Source organism: Diabrotica undecimpunctata, chromosome 2 (genome assembly GCF_040954645.1).
Source record: "Diabrotica undecimpunctata isolate CICGRU chromosome 2, icDiaUnde3, whole genome shotgun sequence".
Classification (NCBI taxonomy): Eukaryota; Metazoa; Arthropoda; class Insecta; order Coleoptera; family Chrysomelidae; genus Diabrotica; species Diabrotica undecimpunctata.
Window position 1 is genome coordinate 22,536,446 of NC_092804.1, and position 11,530 is coordinate 22,547,975.

Below are 11,530 nucleotides of genomic sequence, written 5' to 3' on the forward strand. Positions count from 1 at the left end.
ATTCCCTAGAATTCCCCTAGAAACCGGATATGAAACATCAACGATCATTCGTTGAGCTTTTGGAAGACCGCGAAAAAGCTCCTATGTTTGAAAACATAAATTTGAAGTAAACGTAAACTGTCAACGTCAAAGGTTATAGGTGAAAATCCCTAACCTATCAAACTATTTTATTATTCAAAATATTGTAATAATAATTTTGGATAATTTAAAACAGTAATTGTAATTTAACTTGGCCGCGGCCATTTTCTTTATTGTGCTCACGTGTTAGGCTAGTAATATTTTATGAAATCGAAAATGGATGAACCTCCCAAAAGGGGCCGTGGACGAGGTCGGGGCGGTCGTGGTCGTGGCAGAGGACGAGGAAGGGGCCGAGGTCGAGGCAAGAAAGCCATTAAAGTAATCGAAAGTGATGAAGAAGTCGAGGCCCCACCAGTAGAAGTAGCCGAAGATATACAAGCCCAAGAAGATGCTCCTGAAAATATTCCTCCACCTAGTATGTTTCCTAAACAGTTGTCTTGGTTTAAGTTAACGTAAATTGTGTTTCAGTTGATCTTGAGGCTGATATTTCACAGTTGGAAGCTCCGACATTTACAACCATCAACAGAGGTCCACCAGAACCTATGCTGCGCCTGGACTGGTCACATAAAGTGAATTTGATTGGAGAAAAAGTGCTCAATCCACTAATTCATTGCTGTGATAAATGTTTGAAACCTATCTTAATTTATGGGCGAATGGTAAGGAATTTAAAAGTATTTTATTAAGAATTATGTATGCAATGTCTAGTGAAGATTTGTCTGTGGTGATACATTTATAGGAACAACATCAGAAATATTGAAGTAAAAGTGTAGCACAGTGTCATTGACAGTAACTTTAAGTTTTTTTTCATTTAACTACAAAATTTAGAAAGCACAAGTGATAATACCTTTTGAAATGAAGAAGATCGAGAGAATTTCAAAATTAGCTGGGTTGATATATCCTTGATAAGGTTAAATGGTTTGATTTTGGTGTAATGAATATTCTTTTCTATGGTAATATAAATTCTAAAAAAATAACATCAAATGTTGACAAATGCCAACATAACTCGTGTAGTGGTCGTTGTGATGTCATGTATTTTTGTAGATATCTGTCTGGTTATTTGTCTTAATTCATGCATTTCTTATTCATATTTTCTGTGTCAAACATGTCAAAAGAATTTTAATTGTTGTTGGACTTTGGCTTGGACTTTGAGAGCCTTTTACTGATCTTTAGTTCTCTTAAAAACTAATTATTGTATTATTGGTTTAAGGAATTAGTAACATTCTTCTCCAACAGAACATTTTAGTATTGTATACTTTACAATTATTTCAAACTTCAAGATTCAAATATATCTGTCAGCATTGAGATTATTTATACTCAGTTTGCTAATGAGGGTTGTTTCCAACAATGAATTTGTTAAAATATACCTGAGCTGAGCAAACAGACATTAACAGTTAACCAATCTCATTTTTACAGTTATTGAAATTATTTCCCTATATTAGATTACATCTACATTTTATCTCCTCCTGCAGTGTCCCTGTGGTTGTAATGATCCCGGATACACATGTGAGTTTTTACTTTGTTGTATGTAAAGGATTATTGTGTTGCCTGTCCAATATCAGGATTCTTGACTTCAATATGTTTAACTGTAGACCAAATATTTGACTTTTATTTTCAACCAGTCACATGAAATCAATTAACTCTTTTTGTACTAAAGTTAGTACTAAGAAACTTCAATTTTAATCACTTTCATTACTATTTGAGACTTTTTCTGACAGACAGTCTCGTTATTTTGACATTATCCCTCCAAAATTTCTGAAAATCCTTTTAATTCATCATTTCTTCCTCTTTCCCAGAATAACTAAAACTGCCAACTGAAATAGACCTATATAAAGAATAAAAAAAGCATGTGTTAGATAACTATAAAGCCATTTATTCTGTCAAGTATTTTAAAGAGTCTTAATTCTTTATTATCTTTTCTAAAAAAGCACAAAATTTTCAATGGTATCATATATTTTCCAACAGTATTGATATATTCTATTGATATATCTATTGTAAGTCAGGGTTTTATTGTAGTTTTATTCTCATAGTTTTTTATTAAAAGATATAGTTGCTCCTTCCTTTTACACTCTCTTATTTGTTACTATACAACAACTTACATTTCACTAGTTCATATTTTTAATGCTGAAATAAGGACCAATAGAATTTTAAAGAATTGGAAGATAAGAGATATAAAGAAATGACTAACACACACAAAACAGAAATAATGTTGATTTGAGCATATTAAAGGGTGAAAACCTGAAGCACTGATTGAAAAATGATCAAATAGAGATCATCAGACGATTTATAAAGAAAAATGTTATTGATATATCAATGTGCTTAAGATATATTTATATAACCAGCTAGATATTATTGTTCAAAGAACTTTTCACTAAGTTAATATCATTAAAAATTAATTTTTTACTGCTAATTTTTATATGATCACATAACAATTACATATAATTGTACTTGTAAAGTAATTTTTATCGTAATTGATGGATTTGACCGTTACATGATGGAAATTCATTTTATGTAACAATAAAACACTGAAAACTTTGTTTTCAAAACTTTCACAAAATTTATTGTAAAATCTTATCACTACAGCTGTTTCGGCAGAGTGCCTTTCTCAAGTGCTCTATTTTTGGCATGCGTTTATACTTTATAGTCTTTAATGAAATAAGTTGAGTAGGGGAGAACTGTTTGTCTCAAGTTGGTAATTCAGAATTATATCTGTGTTTTTTAATTTGTTGATTTCCATAGATTCTAACAAAGATAGCTTAAGGCCTTTATTTTGAACGTGAAGAATTTGAAATTCGTCATTAAAAGAATGATTATGATCTAGAAGGTGAAGTGCGTATGTAGAATCTGTTTTTCTATTATTGAAAACCCTTTTATGTTCTGCTATTCGTTTATTAAAATTTCTACCAGTTTGACTGATGTAAGTTTTTGGGCAGTCGCCACATTTAAGTTTGTATACACCACTGTGTAAGTGCTTTATATGTTGGCTCTTGTTGTTTGTTCTGAAAGCTGGTGTGAAAAATTTTTATAGTATATTAGTAAGTATTTTTTAATGTATATATTGCAAACTGCATATTTTTTATATGATAGATCAAATGGTAGTTCTAACTACTGAAGAAAAGTTTCAGTCCTCTTTACTGGCAGAAAACAATGTTATTAACTGTTAAATACCTAAATGCTCTCCGCCCTGACCTAACTTATATGTTGTTTCATTTATTATTATATCATACCAGTGTTTCTTTTGTGATTTTCGTAATTTTCTTGTGTCATTTTTGGTAAATCTTCTGCTGGTCACAATTTGCTAATTTTTGCAATTAATTATTTCAATATTCATCATTCAGTTTGCTGAAATCAACATAAATGTATGTGTCTTACTCATTTTTTATGTCCTTTACCTTCCAATTCTTGAAAACTCCATTTTATTTTTACTCTAGCTTTAAAAATATGACAGAGTGGAAGGTATGTCATATGGTGCTGTGAAAGTAAAGCCAGCTTGTAGGAGGAAAGAGCAAGTATATCAAATTATAATAAGAAACTACAGGAGACTGACTTCACAACAAAACCTTATTTATAGGTTACAAATACATTAATACCCTTGGAAAATGGCAGATCTGAAGGGGTAAATCTTTTAAAGGCACTTGGTATATTATTATGGACTCTGTGTAGAATAGAAAACCGTTTGTTGAGAAGGCATTTTAAATTACTGCAAAATATGTGTGAAATATTTCAAATGAAGATTATGTATAACAATTATATCAGATACACATGCTATTTAATTTGGTGTTTACCTTTATTATTTGTTATTTTTATTAACGACTGACAGGTGAATTCCTAACCGATATTGAGGTATTTTCCTTTGATGAGAATGTAAAAGTTAAAAATAATGATAAATTATTTATAAAAAAAAAGTTGTTAAAAATAATGATTAAGTTATACAGTTATACAGTTATACAAGGAAAATGTATTCAAAATTTATAGGTACATCCTTATTCTGCAGTATTTGCTGTATTTAAATATACAATTTACCTTTGTATATGTGGAAAAGACCTGATTAGTCAAGGTGAATAGAGAAGTCTAGGTTTTGAAAGATCTGATCTAAATTCAGGTACTTAAAGTCACAAAAGTAGTACTATTTTATTTGTAGCAACACAATGATTTAATAAGCATTCCAAATATTCTCTTTTTGTTCTACTAAGTTTTTAAATCTTTTTTCTCAAGCGCTTGTCTCCACTGTTCTAGTTTTTGTTCTAGATCTCTTTCAGTATTTCCTATTAATACTGCATCAAGTAAAGAAGGTTCACAAATCTAATGCCTTCATTAGGACCAGCTTAAATCCTAATTAAATAATTCTGCAAATTTTTAAGGTTCTAAATTCTTAAACTACTTAAAATTTATAATCTAACTACCTTGTTATTAGTGTTAATTTTGGAGTTTTCAGGGAATTAGTGTTTACAGATTAATCTTCAACTTTATCTATTGTACATTGTAAAACACAATGTCATACATGAAAAACAACCAGTTGAAAAATATTCTTACAACCATGGAACTAGAAGAAGTAAAATGGAACAAGGGAAATAAAACAACGCCTCACTTATAAATTATGTATATTAATACTAATTAAACGAAAAATAAATTTAGTTCGTAAATAAATATGAAATAATTAGTAATAAAATAAAACATACACATGTAACACTACTTAACAAACGGATAACCTACACAGTAATTAGTTGCACCAAAGCAAATATGGCTTCCTACCCACAAAAAATGATTCGCAAGTTATAGGGGGCGCGTGAGCTCAGGCGTAAAACGCTGTAGAACATAAAACACTAAAAGAAAGAAGAACCGAAACGCACTAGGTACTACTTACAATTAAAACTAAAATTGCTATAGAGCTAATGAACGTAAACAATTAACAATTTACAATAAAACTAGCGGAGGTATCCAGCGATGTGTTCGCAAGTCTATAAAGTGAAGGAATTCAATGGCGAAGAAGGTAACCACGAAGAACAACGTAATAAAAAAAATGAAATGAAAAGAAAACCCTATGCCAGAAGGGTTTTAATCAGGGTACAAATACCAATATCTACTCTTCTACTCCCCACAGCGTATTTATCACCAATAAATACTGGCTACGTATTTATCACCAATAAATACTGGCTACCCCTATCGATTAGGTGGTTTAAGGCCTACAATTTGCACTGATGTTGTATTCCTTCAGGGTGGCTTCGGGAATAATTCCAGTCTACCTGTGGAATGGTGGCGTGGAAATATGTCCCGTAAAATACGGCATGAACTTCGCAACTACTCAAAATATGCCTACAGGAATACTCAAATATGCCCTAGTTCTATAACATAGGTTCAGGCCGATATCCCCAACTAATTTGATCTATACAAAACCAATTACCCGAGAACTTATGTTCCACTTCCCACCAAGTACACGAAACGACTGTCAAGATGACGTACCGCAAGACAACCCTTGACAGATTTAATCCAAATCTAGGCATTTAATCTAAAACTATCAAAATATCACTAATATGGTAGACATTTGGGCACAATCTGTTTACAACAACCAATTTTTTATGTTATGGGAGAGTGGAGTAAGCTTATTGACGGAAATAATATTTTATTTGGATGGTTGAATTTTTAGAACAATCTGCTAAAAACGTTAGTGAATCTTGCGTCGATTATCAATAAGACACAACTGCAGGGGTATTTGAAGACTGGTTAAAAAAAAATAAATTAATACCTAATATTCCACCAAACCTTTTTCTGGTAACCCTCTTTTGTCTCTCGTATTCTTTCAAGAACTGATCTATCTTGGAAGTGGAGGGCCTCAACAGTATTGGATTTAAATCTTGATAAACCATAGCCTCGATAATATTTTCTTTGAATTCTATTATACCCAATTTCTTGTCAATTATTTTGTTATACAAATGTAGAGCATTTACCATAGCTGTTGAAGTAACAAAATAAAAAACGAGTCGCTTATACCACTTGACGTTTCTTCTCACATATGGCGCATAAGATGCCATCTGGTCAGAAGTGTCGACAAAAACTTTTCCTTTGTTGTAATCAACAACCATCGCTGGTCTATGAACTTCTTGTCCTCTGCGATTTACTGTCACCATAGAGTCGTCATATTTGGTACTGAGCATAAGAACATCTCTTTTATCTTTCCATTTGCAGACAACTGTTTTATTTTCGTTTTGTTGGGCCACGACTTCATCCTTTCTCAATTTAACTTTTACCACATCTGGGGGATTATATTTTCTGTTTGTCTTTAGGGTTCCTACTAAATGTGTTTGCCGTTGAATTAGACTATTAGACAGCGAAACATTAGTGTACCAATTATCGGTATATATAGTTCTACCTGCATCCATCAGTGTTGTGACAATTTTTTCGGCAACTGATAAAGCGTCCGCTCTTTCCTTGCCTGTGTAGACTTTAAACGACCATGTATAGCCTCCAGAAATACAGAGTTTGAAAATCTTTATCCCATACTGTCTTTTATGGGGAATGTACTGTCGGAAATAAATACGTCCTCGACGTATGGTACCTTGCTTTCGTCAATACAAACTTCTTCGGGAATATAAGATTTTTTGAATTTCTTTTCTAGTACGTTTAAAAATTTAGAGAAATTGACTGGAGTCTCTCTTCCGGATCGATTGGTTGCTCATTGTTTGATAGATGAAACATCAAACGTAACATATCAAATCTATTGCGGCTCATTATTTTTGGAATTCTATTTTCATAAATTTTTTTTTCTCCAGTAATCCCTCAATTTTGGCAAATGCATTAGTCCCATCGACAAGACGGTGCCCAAAAACTTACGCATCTCTGTACGATCAGTGTCAACCCATTTATTAAGTCTTGGAGTTCCGTTTCCTGTTGGGGTAGCTTCATAGCAGTATTTCTTTGTGCAACAAATCTATTGGTTTCTTCCACAAACCTCATCGTCTATGAAGTTTTTAAAGTACCTTATAGGAAGTTTCTGGATTATATATGTTCGGGTGCAAATGTGTAGGCATAAAGAAAATAAAATCTCAATCTGTCCCCTGCCATAGGCTCCCACTTGGTCTAGGGTATATTATCGGTAAAACTAACTGCTTCAGCAGCTTCGTTCTCGGCATCAGATACAGCTAATTCATCCTCACTTGAATCGGAGCTTCATCATATGAGTAATCTGCAATGGGGTCGTCCTCGGACATCTGCTTCAACATCAGACAAAATTTTCAACTCCCAAATCAATTCTTCTGTAAGACCTCTTCTTGCCATTATTGTTTAAAATTTGCAACAAAAGAAATAATGAAATACGTGACCACTGGTGGACATTTGGCCCCTAATATAAAATTATAACCTGGGACCACGTGATCACCAGTGGGCACTAAAAAAATCACAAAAAACAAAGCTGAAAAAAAAAGTGTGGTTTAAAATATAATAATAAACATTTTAAAAAGCAGCTTTATAGAAAAAAAGGCATTTTAAATATTTGGTCCCAGAGAGTGCATAACCAATTACAGCGTGGCGCTAAATGTGTTAAGAAATAGTTGCGCGACCTGTCGTTACATTGCGTTTCATAGTGTTTCATTGCATTTCTTTTGTTTTTATTTTTTCACAACTCAGCACGATCCATATCATATTTCGCGATAAGAAAGCTATGCTTCCAATATTAATATTAGCAGCTGGGAAAATGCAATTGTACATAAAGAAAAAGTTGAAAATCTATCTTCATTAAGATAATTTTTAAACTTTTTTATAAAAATTGGTAATGATTTTATAATTTTAATTTTCTATGTAAATCAGGATATCTCGTATAAAATTCCTAAAGTCCTTGGGCTTAGCACGGTCCTTTTAAAAGTTGAAAGCTAGAGCCTTTCCTTATTAAACCACTGCTGCGTTTATTGCTTGGTTTACCGCTTACCAAAATTATGCATAAGTCAAGGCACTATATTTGTGAACCTACCATACCAGGGAATGTTACCCTGTAGTTTTCCTGTTAACTGATCCAACGCTAATGAGAATTAAAACACAGAAAAAAAGTGAGCACAAAGCCCTGATGCAATCCTACTTTCAAATAAAATTTATTAGATTCTCCCACACCAGTCCTAATACTAGTTGTTACTCCCTAATATATCTCTCTCACAATATTAACATACTCACTGGGAACTCCTTCCTTATTGAGCACCCACTACAGCATCCTGATCTTTCTAACCTGTAATGGCGTTCCTCCTGATTTTAATATGACAATCTCGTCTCAGAAAACTAAAACAATAGTAGTCAGCAAAGTCCAAGCAGATGTAAAATAGAAATTGATGGCATCAGATGTCTACATATATTTTAAAATAAGAAATTTTATTTTTCATTATTTTTAAGTTACATCCATACAAGATTAACATTATTTTTTTACTAATAATCTTATAAAATATATTTAGAATAAATTTAAATTCGCGTAAAAAACCAGATTTTTGAATAAAAAAAAATTGAAACTATGTGCCAATACAAAAAAATTATTAAATTTATTTAGTAGCGTCTTAAAATCCGTCAAAAGGCTTCTTTTGGCGCAAAATTTGAAAGTTGTAAAATAAATTTTGCAAGTTATTAAGTATTTATTAGTATTTATTATATTAATTTACTCCATTTTAACATTGTTACCTCTTTTTAACGTTTATCAATAAATAAATGCACCAAAAAATTTTTACCCCGGCTGATTTCAAAGGTTTTCAATAAACTAACTGACCCTTTTTTCAGTTTTTTGAAAAATAGGATATTTTTCACTTAAATTATTAATCAATAAAAATATACGAAAAAAGTTTGGATGAATTTGCACAACTTTTGTTAATGTACTCATATTTATATAGAACCTAAAACATTTATGAGATAGTAGTTACAGTGACTGTCAAAAAACACTATATTTTGCACATTTCTCTGGTCTATAAAGGTCAAATACAGAAGCCAGCTACAAATCTCTTTTTCTGTTTCAGATTCCTTGCAAACATATCTTCTGTCTAGCATGTGGTAAACAAGAACAGAAACAGTGTCCCCGATGTTTAGAAAAAGTTACAAGAGTGGAACAAACTGGACTAGGGACTGTATTTATGTGTACTCATGGGGGTACACGTTACGGTCAAAGTGGATGTCGTAGAACTTACCTATCACAACGCGATCTACAAGCACACATCAACCACCGACACGTGTCTAATTTATCGTTAAATCCTCCACCAATGGAAGTAGTAGAACCCGAAAGAACTTTACCCGTGCGTACTAAAACTGCCAACGATCCAAGATCAGGAGGTGGTGTTCCAGCTACTCTAAGACCTAGAACTGTTCCTATGCAATCGGCCGGTGTACGGACTAATCTCATAACTGTGCCCATTCAAGAATCAGCCCCTACAATCCACGAAAGTGTGCCTACAACTCAGACGTACTATAACCAGTATCAGCAACCGGCAAATTACACTCAACCTTTGCCTCCGATGCACCTTCCTCCCCCTCAACAACAGCAACAGCAAGCCCAGTATTATGCTGCACCTCCCGCTTACAGCCCAGCTCAAACGTATCCCGCGTATACTGGAACAACTCCTACCGTTGGCCAGTACGCTCCGCCTGCGCAGGTGCAGACTCGACAGCCGTACGATTACAACACTGCCCCTCCACAATGGACTAATAATCAACAATATTATAGATAGTTTTAAATATGTTAATTAGTGATGCGAGTTTAAACATAGAGAACTGTATGCTTCAATGGAAATTATACTGAATTTATTTTAATTTATGATATAAATATATTGTTAAATTTTAATTAAAAATTAAAGTACAGCATTTTTAACTGTTTTTTTTACGTGACTGATGTATTTTACGATCTGCCGATGAGACAGCACTGATTGCTAAAAGTGGACAAGAATTGCAAGAATGATGACAACACAGTTAGGTGTAACACCTCGGGAATACAAGGTACAAGGGAAAAGTGTTGTCTACAAAAATGTACAGTAAGACAAAAGAAAAAAGAGATGGTTTAGAAATGAGTGACCCTTCTGAGTTTAAAAATAAAAGCATAGCGGGAACGAGCTCCAGTCTCTGACTCTATGTCCGCCTCAAATATTGAGTCAGAAGGTGTCCTGATAGGAACAGAGCAAACAAACAGAGTCAACTATAAACAAACGCCTAATTAAGCTCAGAGGAAGAGCGTCAAGTAGGAAGAAAAATAAATCACCTTGAGGTGATGTGAACTGGCCACCGAGATCGTGGCCCCATTAGACTCTTTCTTTCTTAAGTCTTCGTTCTATGCGAATAATACACAAATCAGAGCCACCCTCAAAGCCAACATAACCCATGCCAATGAAGGAGCAGAGGACATTTAAACGATGTTATATTCTATACATAATGGCATCGAGAGGCCTATCAGCCGAATAAAAAATTTGATATCTCACACATAAGTATTCCGTTTTATTTAAAAATGTGAAACTAATAATTGAAGACCCTTTATAAACTCGAGATAACACTGTAGGTAACCTCCGCAACAGAGTCGCTAAAAAATTTAGGAAGACTAACGAAAAGACTAGCAGTCTTCAGGCATTCAGAAAACATCCTGATACTAAGTAGATCAGTTTCGAACAGACCCGAATGTCAACAAATTGAAACAAGTGCATGAGGCTTATATCAGAAGTCATTATCAACTTCTACACACTGTTCTCAACCCTGGAGAGTGGGATTGTTGTGCCAAGGCCATACAATTACAATAAATTTGAAAAAATTATATTAGATGAGCAAAAATAATCGTTAAATTCAATTGGATTACAAATAATAATGGGTAATGGCGTAATGGTAATTCATTGTTTTATGAAACTATTGAATTGACAGTTCAATTTAAAGTTTATGCCTATTTTCTAATCACAACTATTTGAGCTGTTAATGAAGCAGAACAGACTTTGCATTTAGCTTTATAAATATTAGTAGGATCTTGAGTTAACCATTGTCTAAAGTCAGCTTCATTAAACTAAGACTCCCGAAATTGTTGTACTATTTTAGTAAGTATTGAGGCGAATTTTCTTTTTCGGTGGAGTATTTTGATCATATCTAGTGGTTCAGTCATATTTGGATCATTTAAGCACATCTTCTATCAACTGCAATTTTATTATCTTTAAGTATTAAGTAGTTGAATTTAATATAACAAATGTAATAAATTTTATATAGGTAAGTACCAACTTCAAAATATACTGTTACACATTATGACATTTTATTTTGTTTATTTCCTTCTCTATTTGTTATTCACAAACTTATCGTTTGATTTTCGATATTTTATAACACGAGGGAAAACCTTATTTTATATTTCTGTTTCCCATGACACACTAGATTTTCGTGTGTTGTATAATGTAAACACCTTATAAAATATCTGCGTATCCGTCTATGACGATTCGGACTAATTTGGAAATACTCGTTAACTGGATTAATTGCAAACTTC

At 32.9% G+C, this 11,530-nt stretch overlaps 1 protein-coding gene across 1 annotated transcript; it reads left to right on the forward strand.

Moving 5' to 3' along the window:
- Positions 1 to 97: 97 nt before the first annotated feature.
- On the forward strand, positions 98 to 9,898 carry Hakai (E3 ubiquitin-protein ligase Hakai). Its single transcript, XM_072522503.1, has 3 exons — positions 98 to 493; positions 547 to 734; positions 9,054 to 9,898. Exons 1-3 carry the CDS (start codon positions 283 to 285, stop codon positions 9,756 to 9,758), a joined length of 1,104 nt encoding a protein of 367 aa, XP_072378604.1. The 5' UTR covers positions 98 to 282; the 3' UTR covers positions 9,759 to 9,898.
- The last annotated feature ends 1,632 nt before the right edge of the window (positions 9,899 to 11,530 follow it).

Excerpts from the sequence above, each read along its gene's own strand:
- Hakai (XM_072522503.1), top strand. The coding sequence starts at position 283 with ATGAAATCGAAAATGGATGAACCTCCCAAAAGGGGCCGTGGACGAGGT. Across the intron at positions 494-546 it reads TGAAAATATTCCTCCACCTA|TTGATCTTGAGGCTGATATT; the intron begins GTATGTTTCCTA and ends ATTGTGTTTCAG. Across the intron at positions 735-9,053 it reads TCTTAATTTATGGGCGAATG|ATTCCTTGCAAACATATCTT; the intron begins GTAAGGAATTTA and ends TTTCTGTTTCAG.